Below are 20,118 nucleotides of genomic sequence, written 5' to 3'. Positions count from 1 at the left end.
GGAGCCGGTGGCACAGGCAGTGCCTTGCTATGCCCCCGCAGCGGTAGTGCAGGGGCTCCCGGGGGGCCCTTCCTGGCTGCATGGAGCTGGGAACTGCTCTGGCCACGGGGGACTTTGCTGCATCACCCACTGGCCTGACCTGGGAGACATCCCCGAGGAGAGGGCGAGGATGCAGCAAGGAGAAATCCTCCCCTGAACGCGGCCCAGGGAAGGGCTGGAGGGGCCGTTCTCCCCATCCTTGCAGCACTTGCACACAGACATCTTGCCCGGTGCCCAGCTGCATGGTGAGTTATACAGCTCCCCTCCTGCCGTTTCCCCAGCGCAAGGCAGAGAGGGGAATCTCCATCCCCAGGCAACAGCTTGGACAGAAGTGGAAAAGGGCCCGCGAAGGGAAGCGGAGCCCAAAACACAGATGCACCCAGAAAGCTCCACGCAGACCCCTCTCAGCACTGCTGGCCAGGGCCCGCGCACAGCTCAAGCAGGAAGGCAAAGCAGCACAGCCGATGTGGCGATGCCTTCCCCGCTCCATCCAAATACCTGCGAGCCCGGCGCTGCCCCGGGGCCGCCGCAGATGGGGCTGCCCAGCCCTCGCAGCGCGGCGGTTCCTGGAAGAGCTGTCTGGGGCCGTGCGTGACTCGGCCCTGAGTCAGCCGCGCTGCAGCCCGGCTCCGCCACACCCAGCCCCGACCCACCCCGCACAAGGGCAGCTCGCGTTTCCGGAGCCAGCCCCCTTCCTCCCCTCCGGCTCCATCCCGCCGTGGGAGCCAGCCCCCTTCCTCCCCTCCGGCTCCATCCCGCCGGAGGCTCCCAAGGGCCTGCCGCAGGCCAGCGGGCCCCTGCTCACCCGGGAAGGGGTGTTCTCTCTCTCCCCCTCCCATCAGCGCCCAAGCCAAGCCCACAGCAATTCCACCTGCGCTTCCGTCTGCTCCCGTTAGCTGTCCCCAGGGCTCCTCGCGGCACCACTCCTGCTCTTCGGCACGGCAGCCGGTCGGTCCTGCGAGCTGCACCCCAGGCTGATGAGTGCAACGCCCAGGGTCAGCCCTTTTGCCCGTGACAAACCAAGGGGCCCCAAAAAACCAACCCTCTTCCCTCCGACCATCAAGGCACCGCCCCGATGCAGTGCTGGCAGGGGCTCGAGCGCTCCGACATTGCAACCCCCTCCCCACCGCTCCACAGGGAGAGCCCAGTCCACAGCTGCCATCTCCACCATGTCCTCCCACCAGGCAGGTCCTGAGCCCGGGGATCCCACAGGTAACAAACTCCCTAAAAGGTACTGTGCAGCAAAACAAAGTTTAATATCCCCTTCACTTGGTGAAGTTCTTGTTCTCTTGGTTACGTGTCACCCCACAGCGGTGACCCCACTCCCCATCTCACAACCCTGCCGGTAGGACTTTCTGGCAATCCCACAGCTGAGGCTCTGCTCGGCGGCTGCAAGGCGAGTTCTCCATCCCGGCAGGGCCCATCCTCAGCCCGCAGAGGGGTGAATCCACCGGCTGCTGCAGACTCGCTCATCCCGCTCGTTCAGGGCACTGATCTAGCTGATGTCCAGCAGCCCAGGGACAAGAAGAGAGTGGCTACATTCAACAGTTCTTCAACTGGCAGCTTTAGCTACTAGAGAAGGACATAAAGCTTGCCACTGAAGAACTGGTGCTGGTTAGCCAGAAGCACGGCAGCCAGGGCAGCAGCTGCGAAAGAAACACACACATCAGAGCCAGGATTGAACCCCGCCAGTCCGAAACAGCCCCCAGACCACTCGCCCCACGCGAGGGGAGCTGACTCTGCTCCTCATCCCCTCCCCAGCACCAAGCACCGATCTGCTGCCTCCTCCTTTGCTCGGGAAAGCTCCTCGGTGCTGGTGCTCGCAGGAGAGCGGCCACGAAGCGGGCCACGGCAGCAAGCCGCCCCAGAGCTGTTACGGGGGATCTGGAGACAGCGACGACCTCGACTCTTCCCCCGGCTCGACATCAGCCGTCCCTCCCCTTTCCCGAAGCAGGTGGTGCTTTTGCTCTGACACCCACAGCAAGCCCTAGAACCCGCCAAATGCCAGCAACACGCAGAAAAATCAAGGCCGTTTCTGCTGGAAAACAGAGATAAGACAACTTGTTCCTGCAGGAACGAGCGGCCTTAGCAAGAAGGCTGAGGCAAGGAGCGGGGCTGCGGGAGGCCACCAGCGCTTTGGGCCCGCTGCAGCCGCAGGACGGTGGCACCGGGCGCAGGTTAAGGCATTCCCCAGCTGCTCACCTCAGGCATCTCGGCTGGCAAGGGCCCACCTGGCCGGGGGCCAGCCACCGCCTGCCAAGGAAGACACTTCATCAGGCCGCCGCTGCCAAGTGACCACCAGGGGAATTCAGGGAGCAGAGCTTTTTCATGTCGTTTTGTAAGAGCGCGAGCAACGCGGCCCAGGGGCCGGCCTGGGACCCCACTTCTTCCCCCTCCTCCCAGGAAAACCCCTTTTCTGCTCAGCCCGGGCCCTGTCAGCACTTCAGCCGCTGGGACCGATTTCTGGGAAACTCCCAGGCGATCACTGTCCGCTCAGACCTCCCAAGCGGCCATCTCCGCCGTGGGGAGAGCCGGGCCCCTCTCACCGGGGTGCTGCAGCGCTGCTAACGCCGCTCCCCCGGAGCATCCTCCCCTCGGCGTCACCCCAGAGGCATTCAGGGCCCTGCCAGGCCCCGGGCTCCCGCTTGGCCTCGTGCCCCGGGGGCGGCGGGGAGGCGCGGACCCCGCGAGGGCCAGGCCGGGCACAGCTGCAGGGGTCTGCAGGCAGCACCGGTGGGGCGCGGGGCCGCGGGCAGGCGGGCAGCGGCAGGTCAGGGCGCAGCGCGGCGGCGGGCGGCTGGGTCGGCGCCGGGCCTGGCGGGGATGCCGCGCATTCCTGGCGTGCCGGGTACATCTGGTCCGGATTCCAGCGCGCGGCTCCGCTGGGGTCCCGCCGCTGCTCCACCCCCGCCGGCCCATGAATCAGCACCCGCCGCCGAGCCGCCGGCCCCGCGGCTTGCCGGGGGGGCGGAGGGGGGCCTGGCCAGTACCGGGAAGCCCCCCAGCATCTTGCTGCCGGGAGGGCAGCGATGGGGGCACAACTGCGCCCCCCCCCCCCCAGTAAAACCAAGGCTTCCCCAAGCGAGGGGTCCCTCTCCCGGTTAAACCAGCCACCTCCCCCTCTTCCCGCGTCCCCCCCACCGGTAAAGCCGGCTCCCCCCAGCGCAAAGCCAGTCCCGCCCCCCGCCATGGTGAAACCGGGCCGCCCTCCCTCGCGGGACACGCGGACGCCCCCCCGGGATGCTCCGGTCCGTGCCCACGGCGGGGAGCGGCCCCGGGGCAAAGTCTGCCCCGCCCGGCCCCGGAGTGAAGGTCACCCCCGGGGCGGCCGCCGCCCGCCGCGGGGCGGCCCCGGCCACGGCCCCGGCCGCCCCGCCGGGACCCCCCGGAGCGGGACCGCGCCCCGGCCCATGCCCCCCCTCCCCCGCCCCGCCGCCACCGGGGGCGAGGCCGCCCGGCCAGGGCGGCGCCCGCGGAGCCCCGGGAGCGCCGCGCCGGGGCGAGCCCGGCCCGCCACCACCGCGCGTCCCGGGGGAAGGTGACCTTCCCCGGCGGGGCCCCCGGGCGCGGCGGGGCTCAGCCCCCCGCCCGCCCGGCCCGGGGCTCCCGGGGCACCGGCGGCGGCACCGTGCGGGGCGCGCCCGAGCCCGCAGCCCCCTACCCGGCCCCGCCGCGGCGCGGCCCCGACGGACCCACCTGGGCGCCCGCCGCTGCTGCCGCCGCCCCGCTGCGGCCCCGCCGCCGCCTCCCCCCGCACTCGCCGGCTCCCGTCTCGGATCAGCTGGCGGAGTCATGACGCAGCCACCCACCGGCTCCGCCCTCAGCCAATCGCCTCCCGGGACGGGCGGCGTGTGCCCCGCCCCCCCCGCGGCGCGGCGTCCCCGCGCCTCGCCCGCCCCCGCCTTGATTGCCGCTCGGCGCCGCCAGTGGGGACCCAGTACGGCCCGCAGCCTAGCCAATAGGAGGAGAGGGCTCGCGCCCTGCCCCGCCCATCCCCGCGGGAGGGCACTGGCAGTGGCCCCGTCCAACCAGCGCCCGGCGGTTGCCTAGGAAACGGCTGGGCGGTGCCCCGCCGCGGAGCATGCCGGGAGCTGTAGTTCGGCGCCGCGAAACCGCTCCCGGCGTGCCCCGCGTGCTGTGAGTTGGCATTTTCAAGAGGGTGAAATGAGGGAGCGGGTGTGGGGTGGGCGGCTCTTAAAGGGCCAGACCCCGCAGACCCGGCTGCGGCCCGCTCGCCGCCTGACACCCGAGGCCGGGCACGGCCCCCCGGTACCTGCGTGCGGCCGCCCCCACTGCCCCGAGCCCGGCAGGCCACGGGCTGGGCGCGGCGCTGACGCCGGGCCGCGTCGGCCGCCACCTCTTGACCTCCGGCAGGCGCCGCCGGCGCCTTTAAGAGCTTATGCTAGTGACACAGACCGATTCCGAGAAGTTGCTCCAAGTTGGCGGCCAATCAGAAGTGAGGTTCCACACCGGGCGCCAATCGGCGCGCGCGGGGGGCGGGGCCGGAGGAACTCAGCTGAACCCAATGACTTGGCAGTGCCGGCCGGCCGTGCGATGACTGGACAACTTCTTTAAAGGGGCCGCGCCCGGCCAGCGCTGGCTGTCGGGGGGGCGGCGCGGGACGGCGAGCGGAGCCGCAGCGCATGGCCTGCCCCGGGGATCAGCTCGGGTCTGCCGCTCCGGCCGGGGCGAGTCTGGGGGGCAGGGAGGAAGGGAGCGGGGGAGAGGGCGGCGGTGCCCCTTTAAGGACGTTTCCTGCCCTTCGCCCCAGTAACAGCTGATTGCAGCGGGGAGGGGGCCGGGGGCCCAATGGGCTGGCTCCACATCCCGTCCACGTGACTCCCACGCGCCGCCGCCGCCGCATGCGGCGCTGCCCGCCTGGAGCCCCACGCGCCCTCTTAAAGGGGCCGCGGCGCCGCGCCCGGGCAGGAGGAGCGGTGTCGGCAGCCCCGAGCCCGGCCGTGGGGACCCTTCGCCAGGGAGAGGCCCGGGAGCCCCGTGGGCCTGGCAGGAGCACCGAGGGCCAGGGATGACCCCGGGCTGGGTTGGCCCATGTGGCCGCCGCCCTCTGCCATCGCTGTGGACGGAGACCCCCAGCAGCGGGGCGCCCGTCCTGCTCCCCAGCACAGCCCCGGCCTCTCCCCCAGCAGGGGCCGAGCCCCAGTCCCCCCGCGGCTCCAGTGATCACCCTCCTCGCCGCAGCCTGGGCTGGAGGCCTTCACCGCGCCGAGGCGGCAGGCACTGTGCTGGCCTGGGCGAGGGCCTGGCGGGCGGGAGCCGCCCTCACCATGGCGGGGCAGCCCGGCCCACGGTCTCTCCGCCCGGCCTGCTCTGGAGGCCTTGGCTGAGCCCATCTCCCAGCTCCGCTCAGGCAGGCCGGAGGCTCGCCCGCCTCTGAGTGACAACGCTTGCTTTGAGACTGGCCCGGTTGCGGCTGGCCCCCTCGGCCGATCGGCGCCCCTCTCCCTTCCGCGTGCCTTGGCTGCGGCATGCCATGGCGAGAGGCAGTCCGAGGCCTCGGCCTCCAGCCGGACTCCGGCCGTGGGGCGCAGCACTGGAGGGCCTCGGGGCTCCGACGCCCGCAGCCGGGGGGCGGCAGGGCCCCTCCTGTGCCTGCCAGGACCAGGCTCAGGGATGGTGTCCCAGCCACCAGCGAGCCTGGGTCCACCCCAGGGAAGAGCCTCCCTGGGGGCCGCCCAGGGGGGCCTCAGCCCCACGTCTCCCCGTGGGGCCAGGGCTCCGGAAACCCCCTCTGGGTCGGTGGCCCCGGTGCCCTCCCCAGCCCCGCGGCCCCCGCCGGGGGCGGGGGTCCAGGCACTCACCTGCCCCCGGTGGGGTCCACCTGCCCTGCGCCCGCCGCGGGGACCCCTTTAAGGCCGGCTGCCTCGTCAGCGCGGCTCGCCGGATTCCAGCTGACAGCCCGGAGCGCCTTTGACGTCACTGTGACCTCAGCCAGCTGGTTGCGGCGCCGCGTCATGCCCGCGCGGGGGCCCCCAGCGCCGCCGCCTGCCCATGTATAGGCACCGCGCCCCGGCGTTGCGTAACGCCCCCCCGCCCCCCCTCCGCCCGGACGCCTGGGTCCCCCGGACACCTGGGTCCCCCGTGCATCCCCCTCCCCCGCCGCGAGGGCTGCGGCCGCTGGAGGGAGCCCGGCGCCCGGGTGCGGACCCGCCCCCCCCAGGGGAGCCCCCTCGGGGCGGGGGGCTGCTGCGGCCCCCTGCCCGGGATCAGCCCCCCCCCCGGGACGGCGAGGCCCAGGAAGGGCTGGGACACGGGGTCGTTAGGGCGCGGCCGCGGCAGCCCCCGGTCCCCCGGCCGGCAGCGGGTGTGGGAGTGTCGCCGCGGGCCTCGAGGCCCCTGTCGCCTCCGCCTCGCTGCCGGCGGCGGCCTGGAAGAGCTCCAGGAGCCGCTCGTGGCCCCAGCGGGAGCGGCGCGGGCCGTCCGCAGCAGCCGCCGCCCGGGGCCCCGGCACGCGGTGTCGTCCCGGCTGCCCGTGCAGAGAACGGGCACCACCACCTCGCCCACGTCCCGCGAGGGGTCATTGCTGTCCCTGCCCCGCGCCCGGCCGAACAGGGCCTCCCTCAGCGAGCGGCCTCCCAAGAAACCCGCCGGGGCAGCGCTTCTCCCGAGGCGGCGGCAAAGCCGGGGAGGGCGAGGACAGGCCGAGCCTTTCCCCTCGCCCAGGCTCTGCTGCTCCCCACCAGCTGTGGGGCCTGGAGATGAGGGGCGACCCCCCAGGGGCCCGCGAGCCGGCCTGCAACCGCCGAGCCGCGGAGGAAGCTGCCGCTGCAGCAGGGCGGGCTCCCCATGCCGCGGCGTCCGGCCCTTTGCAGCCTCCGGCCGCTCTAAAACGCAGCTTGGCCTCTGCGACCGCCTGCCGGAGAGCGGTGCCAGGGGCAGCTCGGTGCCAAGCGGCTCCTCCGTGATGCCCCGAGCGAGGCCGCGTTGGCGCCGCCTTCGCCACGGGGCAGCGGAGGCCGGTGGGGGCGGCGGGGTGGCCGGGCCCTGCTGCCCTGCCTCGGGTTGCGCGTCACCTTCCCGAAGGAGCTGGGGACGAGCAGGGGCACGGGCGGGGGGGGGGCCATGGCCCAGTCCAGCACCACCAGCCCCCCATCGCTCGCAGGGCCCAGGGCCGCGGGGGGGGCCCACAGGGCCGCCAGGAGGGCGCCCAGAGCCAGGGCCCACGGTGGCACCGCCGGGGCCAGGCCTCGGCCGTCCGGGGGGCGAGCGGGACCCGTGGGGCGGGGGAAGGAAGCACCGTTCCCGCGCCACCTCCCGGCGCAGCCCAGAGCGGGGCCGGGGCCGGGTGGCGCGGCCCCGCGGAGGGAGGCCTCGGGGCGCCGGGCAGGCAGCGCCGCCGCCGCGGGGGTGGCCCGGCGGGCCTCGGGGCGGCTCGGCCGCGGGAGTCGGCGCGGCGGCCCCGGCCCCGGCCCCGGCCCCGGCGCGGCCACATGGCGCCGCCGCATGTGACCGCCGTCACCTGATCAACATGGCCGGGGCCCGCGCCGCCGCCGCCGCCCGCCGCGGCTGAGCGCCCGCCGCCGCCGCCGCCAGGTAACGCCCGGCGCGGGGGGGCCCGGCCGCGCTCCGCGGGGTGCGGGGGTGCGGGGAGCCCCCCCTCCCCGGGCCGGGCTCTGCGGGGGGCCCGGGGGCGGGGGGCCCGGTGTGGGGCACCGCGGTGGGGCCGTGCCGGGGTGTTCCCCCCCCCCCCCCCGCCCCGGACTGTCCCCCGTCCCGTCCCCTTCCCCGGCGCTGTCTCACCCCCCCGGGCCTGCGCCCCGGCTGCGCCCCCGGCCCTGGGGCTGCATCGTGTCCCCTCAGCCAGCGCCAGCTGGACATAACCTCCCTTGACCAGGCTCTTAGCAACAGCCTTTCCCTTCTTTCTTTTTCTTTTTTCTTCTTTCTCCCCCCCCCGGGCTGTAAGAGGGAAGTGGGGTTTTGCTGCGTGGTGTCTGCCCGCCCGGGGAATCCGGGCTCTGCACGTGAGGGGGGTCGGCGAGGAGGGCAGGGACGAGCCGCGCTTGCCTTACCCGCGGCCGCGTTTGTGCTGCAGGGAGGCCGGGGCCGAGCCAGCATGGAGGCCTTCCTCCAGAGAGCCGAGAGGGACCTGAGCATCGACCGCCGGCAGCTGGCCGCCGCCGCGGAGGGGACCCACGTCACCGCCTTCGTCCCCGTGAAATGGCTGGCGACCCTCAAAGAGCGCCGCGTGCTGCCCGGCCTCTGCCCGCGGCCCGAGGGGCTGAGCGACGGGGAGGTGAGGACGCTCCTCCAGCACTCGGTGCAGAAGCTGCCCGCCGGCTGGACCCGGGTGGAGATCCACGGGCTGCGGAAGGACGGGCTGACCTACCCGCTCAGCGTGCAGCAGGGCCCCTCGGACCCGCGCGCCGGCGGCTGGGAGACGCTGCACGGGTTCATGCAGAACGTCGCCTCCCAGAACTACCGCAACCTGTGGGGCCGAGCTCACTGCCTGTACGTGCGGCCCTACTGCCACGCTCACGCGCCGCCCACCGTGCCGGCCCTGGACGCGCTCAGGGCCGCCCTCCAGAAAGCGTACGGCTGCCCCGTCCTTCAGGTGGGCAAGAGCGCGCTCAGCACATCCCCCGCCAAAGACGGTGTTGCGGCTGTGAAGGGAACGCCCTCCTGCCCCAACGTGCTTCAAGCAGAAGCCCTCCTGGAGTCAGCTGACATGCTGTATGTCATCTTCCCGTACGTGCAGTACTGCTTGCATGACATCGTGACTTTCAGCCCAGCCAAGCTCACCAACAGCCATGCCAAAATCCTCTTCCTCCTCTTCCACGTGCTGCAGGCCATGAGGGCCTGTCACCAGGCAGGTCTGGCTTGTGGTGCCTTCTCCCTTCGTGATGTGGTTGTGGATGAGAAGCTGTGCAGCCAGCTCAGAGTGAACTTCAGTGCGTATGAGAGACCAAAGAAGGAAAAAGGGCATCTGGAAGCTGGTTTGAAACGAACAAGCGAGGAATGCAGCACTGGTGCACAAGTGAAGGAGGCTGGCTGCGCAGCCTGCCAGAAGGACCTCCGGGACCTGGTATTACAGTGGGTACATGGGCGAGTCAGCAACTTTGACTACCTTATGCGTTTAAACAGTTTGGCAGGGAGGAGAATGGGAGACCCCAATTACCACCCGGTTCTTCCATGGGTGGTGGACTTCACCACCAAAAATGGCAAGTTCAGGGACCTAAGGAAATCCAAGTTCCGTCTCAACAAGGGAGACAAGCAACTGGACTTCACCTATGAGATGACCAAGCAGGCGTTTGTTGCTGGTGGAACAAGTGGGGAGCAGCTTCATGTCCCCCATCACATCTCTGATGTCCTTTCAGATATCACCTACTATGTGTACACGGCTCGGAGAACACCCAAGGCAGTCCTGTGCTGCCATGTGAGGTCCCAGTGGGAGCCCAATGAGTATCCAGCCAGCATGGAGCGCATGCAGAGCTGGACTCCGGACGAGTGCATCCCTGAGTTTTATACAGACCCCTCAATCTTCCGATCCATCCATCCCGACATGCCTGACCTGGATGTGCCATCCTGGTGCAGCTCCTATGAGGAGTTCATTGAAGTCCACCGCATGCTGCTTGAGAGTCGGGAAGTCTCTCAGGATCTCCACCACTGGATTGATCTCACTTTTGGATACAAGCTGCTGGGGAAGGATGCTGTCAAGGAGAAGAATGTTTGCCTCCATCTAGTAGACAACCACACGCATCTGACAACCTATGGGGTTGTGCAGCTCTTTGACCAGCCGCATCCCAGGCGCATGGTGGGACCTGCCTACACACCTGCTGAAGCTCCAACCATTGCTCGGCCTCTTCTCCAGAATATCAGGGAGACTGTGTTTTTGGAGGAGGTCCAGGGCCAGGTGACTGATGCAGTTAATGGGCTGGTCCTAGAGGCTATTCCTAGTGAAACCAGCTGGTCTGGGGAGAAGGCCATCACTGGAGAGGATGATTTAGAGCAAGGCACGGAAGCCCTGGATTCGATTTCTGCTCCTACTAGAGCTGCTGATCAGCCTTGTCCCACTATGCCTTCAGCACAGCCCTCCAACCTCCCTGCGTATGCCACAGAAGGCAAAACCTCAGGTGTCCGACCTCTCCGTCGGAGCAAGGCAGGTGCTGGGGATCAGGCTGACAGGGATGGCATGAAGATCACACTTCCTGAAGGCTTCAATCCACTCCAGGCCCTGGAAGAACTGGAGAAATTGGACAATTTCTTGGTTAAAGGCTTAAGCAGCGAAATGCAGTTGATGGAGCAGCCATGCAAAGAGCAACCTTTGGGTCTCTCGGACCTCTTCCAAAGGGATATGCAAGCTTTGGGCATCCTCGTAGCTGAGATAATATTTGCACCAAGGATTCGCCCTTCGAAGCCCGATGCATCCCTGTTGGAGCGGTTCCTGATGGTGCGTAATCTGTGCCGCTACTATCCCAAGGAGATCCCAGCCCCACTCCAGCATGTGCTGCACGTCCTGCTGCAGCTGAGTGTGCCTGTGGAGCGGCTGCTAAAAACCAGGATGGGCAAGGGCACGGTGTTGTTGTTTGAATACAAACCCATTTCCCAGGGTCTCCCCCCACCTTGTCCCATTCAGCTCCTCAGCCCCTTCAGCTCCATTGTTCCCTTCCCCACGTACTTCCCAACCCTGCACAAATTCATTTTCACCTACCAGGCAAAGAAGGTAGAGGATGAAGGTCAGGGCCGGGAACTCGTTTTCCAGCTGTGGCAGCAGCTAGAGGGTATCCTTTCTGATATCACTCCTGAGGGCTTGGAGATTCTTCTGCCTTTCATATTATCTCTGATGTCCGAGGAGAATACCGCTGTCTACGCAGCATGGTATCTCTTTGAACCTATAGCTAAATCTCTGGGTCCTAAGAATGCCAATAAATACCTGCTCAAGCCATTGATCGGAGCATACGAAACCCCCTGCTATCGCCATGGCAGGTTCTACCTGTACACCGACTGCTTTGTCGCCCAGCTAATAGTGCGCCTGGGGCTGCAGTCCTTCCTCTTGAACCTGCTGCCCCACATCCTGCAGATTCTCGTTGGCATTGAGAGCTCGCGGGAGGAGAGCAAATCCCTTCTTGGCACGGCTGAAGATGATGAAAGTGGAGGGGACAGCCCGGTGTCATGCGTGTTTGGGGAGGAGATCAAAATGGATGTGGATCACAGCTCTGCTGCGCTCGACCTCCTTGACTACACCTCTGGTGTCAGCTTCCATGACCAGGCTTACCTGCCTGAGAGCGAGGACTTCCAGAGCGGCCTCTATGTTGGGGAGTCCCTGCAGCCCCAGGAGCAGGAGTCGCTCAGTCTTGGGCGGCTGAGTGACAAGAGCAGCGCCAGCGAAGTGTCGCTGGGGGAGGACAGACCTGCGGATGGGGATTCCCAGAAGGACAAGAGCAGCTTGAAGTCGATGGACAGCAGCCAGGATCTGAAACAGAGTGAGGACTCGGAGGAGGAGGAGGGGGATGAGCAGGAAGAAGAGGAGCATGATGACACTGCAGTTGATATAGAGCTGACTCTGGCTGTGGATGCTGGTGCCTCCGTGGATGCTGCTGCCTCTGTGGATGTCACTCTGGCTGATGACAGCAGTGAGCCAGAGGACGGAGAGGGAGAGGAGCTGCCAGACCACTCTGGTGACAAAGAGCAGACAATACTCCTGGGTAAGGCCCTGCTTGTGTGTAGCCTTTCTGTTGCACCTAGCAAAGCAGTGTGTGGGATAAAGGGAGAGACAGACCTGTCCAGTAAAAGAGGATCCAGATTTGGTGGTGTCTGTAGTCCCAGCTTGGGAACAGTAATAAAACCAGTGTAAAAGGTGAGATCCACACTGAAGCGGGGGGGCACCCTGACATGGCTGCCAGGCTGTTGCAGTAGGAGGTGTTGGGTGAAAGCACAGCTCTGCACAGTTTGCCGATAAACCAGCCCAGGGAGCTAACTGCTGGGCAGGCAGGGTCTGGGAAGCAGCCGGGCGATAGCTAATCTGCAGCGTGCCAGCCTCTGTGCTTGTGACTATTTTCGTTTTGCAGACACAACCTGTAAGATGGTGAGGTGGCTCTCAGCCAAGCTGGGCCCTACTGTAACGTCACGGTTCATCGCCAGGAACTTGCTCCGTCTGCTTACATCCTGCTACATCGGTAATGTCTGCTCCTCTGACCCCAGGGTCCTGGGGTGGGCTGTACCCCAAAGTCATCTGCTGCGTGCCTGCGGCTGCAGCGAGCACACAGCGCCCAGGCTGAGTGCCTCGTGGCTTGGGTGTAGTCTGCTGCTTCAACTCATGATGTTGTCTCTCGGCAGGCCCCACCAGGCAGCAGTTTGTACCAAGCAACGATGAGAATGGGCCCCTGAGCGCAGGAAATATCTACCAAAAACGGCCAGTGCTGGGAGATCAGGTGTCCAAGCCAGTGCTGGCCTGTCTTGTGCATGTGGCTTACCTGTACGGAGAGCCTGTCCTCACCTACCAGTACCTGCCCTACATCAGCTACCTGGTTAGTATTGCTTTTTCTCCTCTCCTTGTGCACGTTGACCTGAGAGCTGTGTCCAGGACAGAGCTGTGGGCATACAAGGAGGCGAGAGGATGCATGGAAAATACGGTCCAGCCTCATCCGGAGCCTCCTTCACAACAGTTTGTGCTTAGTTGAACTCTCTCTAGGCCAGTGTGGGCTGAGCAGCTCTTGCTGTGTAGGAGTGTGCTGGAGCACTGGCTGAGAAGAGCTGTGCTGATGCAGCCAGAAGAGGCACTTTCACCTCCAGCCGCAAGCTCCCGACTGCTTCCAGCACAGCGCGTGGCTGTATACGTGGGCTTTGCTGTATAGCAGACCTAGGCCACCGTGGATCTGCATCTGATCACTGGTTGCCACAAGCCCTCCTTCCCTCTTTCAGCAACGGGCTTTCCTTGTGAGACCCTGTGCTGGCGTGTACTAACCCAGAGAAAAATATTCTCCTCTTTTGCTTTGCCGGGTGAGCGTGCCAAAACGGAGCTGGCACAAGGGTGGGATCGTGATAATCAGCAGTTAGAGTGACTTAGGCTGCTGTGGGATTGCTGGAGCCAGTGTTTTCAGAGGTCTGTATGGGTAGATAGGGGGTAGGCTGGGGAGAGGTTAAAGGAGGTTTTTCAACTGAATTAAAAAAAAATACTGGCAAGACTTGCAGACTTTTCATCTTGAAATTCTTAGCTGAATAGCAAGAAGAAAATGTGTAATACAGCTGGTTGAAAAACAAATATATTTTTCATCAAAAAAATTTTGAATGTTTTAAACAGGCTCATTTTTCATATTATTTTTTTCAGTGGTTATTAACATTTTGGTTACTGATTCTTGTTTAAACGGAAAACTTCAATAGCTTTTTGATCATTTAAACTTGGGGGGAAAGAGGCCACAGCTGTTCATTTAAAGAAAAAAAAAACATTGTCAGTTTTTCCAGTGTTGAAGGGGAGATTTTTCAGGGGAAAAAATCCCATTTTTCAGCAAAATCATTCTCCACCCAGTTGCAATCATAGCTCCAGCTGTTCTGCTTTGCTTTTTTTTTTTTAACTCAAATTATTGCACAGGGGTGATGGGGGGATTAATATTCCTGTGAACAGCATTTGGCAACCTGATATTAAAGCAATGAAACTTGGGGATCACAAATAGGATGACAAAAAGTCAAACATTCTTGCAGGATTTGGCAGAGTGGATATTTTGTGAGCCTCTGCGATGAGCTGGAAGATGGCAGGTGTACAAGAAATATAGCGGAAACTGGGAATTGTTTGCTGTTTTTGTTATTGGCTCTCTTTTCTTTGGTGTTTGACTTGCCTAGGAGCATTAGTTAGGAAAGAGGACAATCTAGAAAGATACCTTTTAGTGTTGCTGCTGGCATTATTAGCTGCTTGGTTTTGCTGTAACCAGCACTGGTACGCTGTCAGTGAAAAATGATGCACTCTTCTCCCTTGTGATGTTATCAGCAGTTGGATTTCTAGAAGTCAGCAGCAAGTTTGCCCATATTTTGTGCTTTGGATATTCCATCCAGGGACAGTTCTTCCACAGTCTGTGCATCCAGGCTTAACAGGGCACAGGGTGAAAACACTGATTCTTGGTATAAGTTGCTTGGATGTAACAGCTTTCCCCTCTTCCTGTGCTGGTAAATGATGTTCTGTGGTGTCGTAGTACAAGCTGGTGATCCTTTGGGTCGGTTCGGGATTATCTGCCTCCCCTCTGAGATTCCCAACTGTGGGAGCATCCTGCAGGGAGATGCTCTCTGGAGGATGAGTGCAAGTTTGGGGATGTCATGCCCCGTTCTCTCCAAGCTTCTCTCTTGTATCAACATCTGCCCAGCAGACCTCGTCTTTGGGCTCACCCCTTGAGCGCAGGACGGAGTTGCTGTTGAGACGCGGCACTCTGGTTCCCCTCCTGCAGGCTGTGGCCAGCACAGCTGTGCCTGGTTTTGCGGCTGAGCTCCGGTGATCCTGGGATCACCCTTGATGTGTCCTGCTGGGGAGATAGTGGCCTGAGCACAGAGAGCGCCCTGGCACAGGAGGACTTCTCCTTCTGCAGGTTGCTCCCAGCGGTGGGTCCGGTGGTGGCCGGCTGAACAGTCGGAAGGAGGCAGGGCTCCTGGCTGCTGTGACGCTGACTCAGAAGATCGTGGTGTGTCTCTCGGACACCACACTCATGGACATTCTCCCCAAGATCAGCCAGGAGGTGCTGCTCCCGGTGCTGGGCTCCCTCACCTCGCCCACTGTGGGGTAAGTGCTGCAGTTTGCTGTGCTCTGTGCCTTCAGCCTGAATTGGCACAACTCAAAATCGGGGGTTTGGGAATAGTTCTGTGAGGGCCTTAGGAATCCTGGGATTGTGGAGCTGTTCCTACCCTGACAGGCACCTCCTTGCACATGTACGTAGAGCTTGTATCGCCCAAGACCTGCTGAAAACACTGCCTCTCTGGCTTCTGCCTGAAAACACAGAGAGGGCAAGAAGCATCAAACAGAGGAGGGAAAAAGGGCTGTGTGTGGGGCAGACTGATAACGGATGTCCTCTTCAGTTTCCCCAGTGGTGCCCAGGCCCGTATTGTCCTGTGTGTTAAGACAATCAGTCTAATTGCCTTGATCTGCCTGCGGATTGGGCAGGAGATGGTGCAGCAGCATTTGAGTGACACTGTGAGAAACTTCTTTGGGGCGTTCTCACTGCTGCAGGAGCTGCAAGACCAGGTCAGTGACATGCGAGAGGTGCTCCCGCTATCCTCCAGTACACAGCCGCAGGAATGTGGTGGGCATACCTGCAGGTACTGGTGTTGGCAACGTCCAGCCCAGGCTGTGTATGTGTAATTCATGATACAGTGGGAGTGTCTGATCTTGGGAATCTCCTTGTTTTCTCTTGTCTAGGGATTGACGGCAGAGGCACTAAGCAGCTGTGAGGTGCCTTTGATGGAGGTGCCTCTCTCGAACGGGAAGCTGCTGGCCCTGGATCCAGCAGTGCTGATGGAGTTACAGAAGGTGTTTAATCCCGAGATGGCCTACATCACCTACATCCCCTTCTCTTGCTTGCTAGGTACGACTTGGCTACTTCCTTTTCCTGAGCTTTTTGAGAGCTCCTTGCTGTGTGCTCTGCGCACATGTGCTTGATATGAACTCACAGGCAGTATCACTCTGTCTGCGAGTTGGAGGGCTGCTGGGAGAAGTCAGAGGGCGTAGGTAGGGCTGCTAGGAGAAGTCTGCAGCTTCCATGCTGTGACTTGGCCTGCTTGCTGGGTCAGGGAGCCCACTGGGACTTCAGGCTGGTTTGGCTGTGAACCACGTGTGGTTGGCTTGGGGGGTGTTGTGTTCACAGCCCTGTGATGGTCTTTGGTCTGTTGCTGATGGTAGAGGATGAAGGTGGGGAAATTCCTTCCCTTGGAGCCATGTTGTCTCTTTTCAGGCGATGTTATCAGGGTGGTTGTGCCCAACCACTCGCTGGTTGAGAAGCTGGCCAGCCTCTACCTGGAGAACGTGAACCCGAAGAGCTTGCAGGTGGTTAGCCTAGAACAAACACAGAGCGTGGCATGCTCAGAGCAAGATATGCGAGGGGCCGAACCGTTCTCTAGCCACCACGAGGACAGTCACTCTGGCACCTTTGGGAGCGTGCTGGTAGGGAATCGCATCCAGGTTCCTGTGGACACACAGCGTGAGGGTCTTGGCTTGCTTTGCCTCAGTGCTGTCGCTGATGGCTTTATTCCCATCTCGTCCAACGAGGAAAATACCCTGAAGCATGATCTTCCTCGCAGCACCCACATGTTGTGTGGGAACTGGCTGGCCTACTGGCAGTATGAGATTGGGGTGAACCAACATGACCCCCGCTTCCACTTCCACCAGATCAAGCTACAGAGTTTCTCAGGGCATTCAGGGGCCATCAAGTGTGTGGCACCGCTCAGCAGTGAGGACTTCTTTCTTAGTGGCAGCAAGGACAAAACTGTCCGCCTCTGGCCCTTGTACAATTACGGGGATGGTACCAGTGAAGTGCCGCCACGGTTCACGTACACCGAGCACAAGAAGTCTGTTTTCTATGTGAGCCAGCTGGAGGCATCGCAGCACGTGGTGAGCTGTGATGGGACTGTGCACATCTGGGACCAGTTCACAGGTAATAAGGGAAAGGGTGATGGCTGGCTGGAGTGCTGGCCCAGTCCTCTTCAGAGGCAGAAGCTCCATAGTGAGTCCTGGTGGCTCCTGCTAAAAAGCAGAATAGAGACTAGAGATTTGCTCCGTACATCTACTGCTGTAACTTCTCTGCTATTTTTCACAGGCAAACTTCTCCGGACTTTTGATGAGTTAGACAGCAAAGTCCCCATCACAGCTGTGACCACTATGCCACCTCCCTATCACAGCATCTCTGTGGCTGGCGCAGACTCTGTGCTGCGTTTCATCGATCACAGGAAGCCAGGACTACAGGTAAGAAGTCTGTCACTCTGTGAACCACCCTCCTTCAGGCTGCCGCATGGCATCTGTGTGCTTAGTGACATAACCACTGCTGGTCCAAAGGCAGGTGTGATGGCTCCGTGAATGCCAGCTGGGCCCCAGGGTTTCTTGTCCCCTCAGTGCTGGACCCCTTAGTTCTTTTGTCCCCCAGTAGCTGGACTCTCTCTCTTGCAGCACGAATTTCGCCTGGCCAGTGGTGTGAGTGCTGGGCTCATCCGCTGCTTGGCTGTCAGTCCTAATGGGCGCAGCGTCGTGGCCGGCTTCTCCTCTGGGTTCATCGTGCTGCTAGACACCAGGACAGGACTCATCATGCGGGGGTGGCCTGCCCATGAGGGAGACATCCTGCAGATCAAGGTAAGAGGTTCAGCTGGGATCCGGGTTGCCCCGCTGAAGATACAGCAGTTAAAGATTGAGTGCAAGGCATCAGGGTTGGGGGCGGCTTCATGAGACTCACCAGGCCACTGAGGTGTGGTGCATCCTTCTGAAACCTGCTGCTTGGCAGGGCTTATCTGCTCCATCCTCTGGGCTTTTCTCCACCCCTCACTGTGTCCCTAAGAGGCTTCCTAGGCCCTTCAGCCCGTCGGTTACTGCTGTGCCTGGGTGTTCTTGGTCCAACCTGAGCAGCCCTCTCAGGTGTCAGGCCCTGCTGAGCAGGTCTGCGTGCTCTGCAGCAGCTGCAAGGGACTAGCCCTGTGTCCTGTGAAGAGGCGAACGTGTTGCTTTCTCCTCAGGGCTGCCAGCCGCCCTTGGAGAGCCTTGCTCTAATGAGTAACTCTTGTCCATATTTACCCGCCCTCAGGGAGCAGCGTTGGGACTGCAGTGTCCTTGACCCAGTGTGGATTAAACAAAGTTCACTGCTGTGGGTTGTTTACCCTCTCACTAGCTCTGCTAATTGGCAGCTCCAGCCTTCTGCTGCCCTCAGCAGAGTTTCCTACTGTGAAAGGGGTCCCCAATTCCATGTCCGTGAGAAGGAAGATAATTTGGCAGGTGGTTTAATGAAGAGGGAGGCCATGTGACAATCTCTTTACCCACTGCAGTAGTAGCAGCTGATGAATTAGTGATGTTGCGAAACAGGATGCTGTCGAGAAGAGACACAGCCCTTCTCTTGGACACTTGGACAGTGGTAGAGGAGGATGTGAGCTACCAGAGAGCCCCGTAGCTTGCAGTGTTCACCTGGATGCCTTGTTAGTCCTGCCCAGTACCACCAGCTGCTTGGAAATGGCTGGCACTGTGCATAGTGATTGCACTGGGACTACTGGACTCTTGGCAGCTACTTGCTAATCTCATTTGCAGTTTTTACTGCAGCAATGTTGGTTCACTGGCACTTCCTCTCCTGCAGGCTGCAGAGGGCAATATGCTAATCAGCTCCTCTTCGGATCATTCCCTGACTGTCTGGAAAGAACTGGAGCAGAAGCCTTTGCACCACTACAAATCTGCCTCCGAACCCATCCATGCATTTGACCTCTATGGCAACGAAGTGGTGGCTGGCACCGTGGCCAACAAGATTGGTGTCTACTCCATGCTGGAGTCATCAGCCCTGCCTATGAGCACGACCAAGCTGAGCTCGGAGAACTTCCGGGGTACTCTGACGAGCCTGGCCGTGCTGCCCACGAAATGCCACCTCCTGCTGGGTTCTGACAACGGCGTGGTACGCCTGCTGGCATAGCGCCTCCCGGCCCAGCAGCCCCTGCCTCTTCCACAGCTCTGGTGGTAGCGTTGAAAGCTGGCAGCTTTGCTTACAGAGGAGGCAGAGTTGGACATTTCTGAACACAGGATGCAGGAGGGAGGTGTACTCGTTAGCGAGCGCTCAGTAAAGCATCTCTAACCTCTTTCTGTATCTTAACAAAAAAAAAAAAAAGCCATAATTAAGGAACCTCTACTGCTGCTGGGAGAAATGCTGGGCATTGTAGGTCACTGTGACCCTTGCAGAGAGGTCTGGAGCTTTCCATACCATGTGTGCCTGACTCCTCAGGGGACTGTGAGCTGCTCTCCAGAGAAATATGGACCATGGCTATCCTCCCCCCTGCATCAGTAAGGGGTAAGAGGTAGCCCTTGACAAGAACACAACAGTATAGCTAGTACCATCTGCACTTACCCTTCACTCTCCACTCCTGAACCACTGAACAGTCTTATTAGAATAGCATAACATGGGCCTGGGAGCCACCTTTGGAGCTGCATGGTGCTGGGCATATCCTCCTTGTGTGGTCTGGGGGTTCAAGGCCCAGGAGGATGCACTGTATTAACTTCAGGTTCTGCAGTCCCAGTTAGATCCTGTATGGGAGGAGGAGAGGTTAACTAGAGCACTTTTGTTACCTTACTGGTCCCAGGGCAAAGGCAGGAACGGAAGCCAGCCAAGGCACAAACCCCATCTGCAGTGCAGCAGGTTTGTTTAGGGATGAACTGTTGCAGAGGGATAGTTTGGGGTGGAAACATGACTCTCTAGGGATGACAGAACTAGATGCTTCCATGAGGATTTTGGCTCCTGGAGTAGTGAGATGGGGGTGAACTTTTCTTGTTGGTTCTTGCCCCAGAAGCACTGCATCCCATGCTTATCAATGGGGTGAGGAGTGCTCTTTGTGCAGGGGAACAAGGCTGCGCTGGCAGCGTCTCTTAATAATAAATCCTCTTTCTAATCTGCCCTGCTCCCCTCTGTGCTGATCAGACTTGTAGCGAAGTAGAAGGATAGGACAGCAAAAAGGTGCTCAATTTTGCCCCCACCTGCCTGAAGAGTGAATACCGAGGGGCACAGTCCAGCATGGTCTCCCTCTCCTGACCTTTCCTACTGGGATGCGCCTGTCTGCTCCCTGGTCTTGTCTTCGGCCCAGCAATAGGAGCGGTTGCCTCAGGTCTGTTGCAGCCTTCTTCCCATCCATCCTTCAGCCTAGTTGGAGCTAGTGTCAGGGACTGGGAAGCTTGTATCTCTGGCAGAGGAGGAGCCTGCTGTGGGTTGTCCTGGGAGGGGAAAGGGCTTTCATGGAGCTGTTAGCTCATCTGAGCCACCTGCAGAGGGGAAGGCTGCCCTCTGCTTCCAGGGAGGGTGGGGAGGTGAGCAGTTGGCCCTTGCTGTCCTTCCCTTCCAAGGGAGCTCTCAGTCCTGCGTTGCCTATTAACCATTTGCAATAGATGTAAATATTTACTTCTAATAAACTCTTTGAAAGAGA

At 61.9% G+C, this 20,118-nt stretch overlaps 1 protein-coding gene and 1 long non-coding RNA gene across 3 annotated transcripts; one reads left to right on the top strand and one right to left on the bottom strand.

Annotated features, from left to right (window-relative positions):
* Positions 1–1,271: 1,271 nt before the first annotated feature.
* LOC135330324 (uncharacterized) lies at positions 1,272–3,942 on the bottom strand. 2 transcript variants are annotated; one of them, XR_010392279.1, is made up of 3 exons: positions 3,736–3,891; positions 2,242–2,292; positions 1,272–1,685 (listed from the first exon to the last, which is right to left on the bottom strand). It is a non-coding gene; the product is annotated as an uncharacterized LOC135330324 (long non-coding RNA). The 2 variants fall into 2 exon arrangements; XR_010392280.1 differs by lacking the exon at positions 2,242–2,292 and having other exon boundaries at positions 3,736–3,942.
* A 3,519-nt stretch (positions 3,943–7,461) lies between these two features.
* On the top strand, positions 7,462–20,118 carry WDR81 (WD repeat domain 81). The gene is made up of 11 exons (XM_064523305.1): positions 7,462–7,593; positions 8,093–11,702; positions 12,066–12,173; positions 12,334–12,524; positions 14,568–14,758; positions 15,052–15,217; positions 15,392–15,557; positions 15,924–16,622; positions 16,785–16,930; positions 17,132–17,311; positions 18,297–20,118. The coding sequence occupies exons 2-11, from the start codon at positions 8,114–8,116 to the stop codon at positions 18,621–18,623; spliced, it is 5,763 nt and encodes a 1,920-aa protein (XP_064379375.1). The 5' UTR covers positions 7,462–7,593; positions 8,093–8,113; the 3' UTR covers positions 18,624–20,118.

The sequence above is a fragment of the Dromaius novaehollandiae genome, chromosome 19 (assembly GCF_036370855.1).
Source record: "Dromaius novaehollandiae isolate bDroNov1 chromosome 19, bDroNov1.hap1, whole genome shotgun sequence".
In the NCBI taxonomy this organism is placed as follows: Eukaryota; Metazoa; Chordata; class Aves; order Casuariiformes; family Dromaiidae; genus Dromaius; species Dromaius novaehollandiae.
This window is presented reverse-complemented; position numbering and strand designations above follow the sequence as displayed.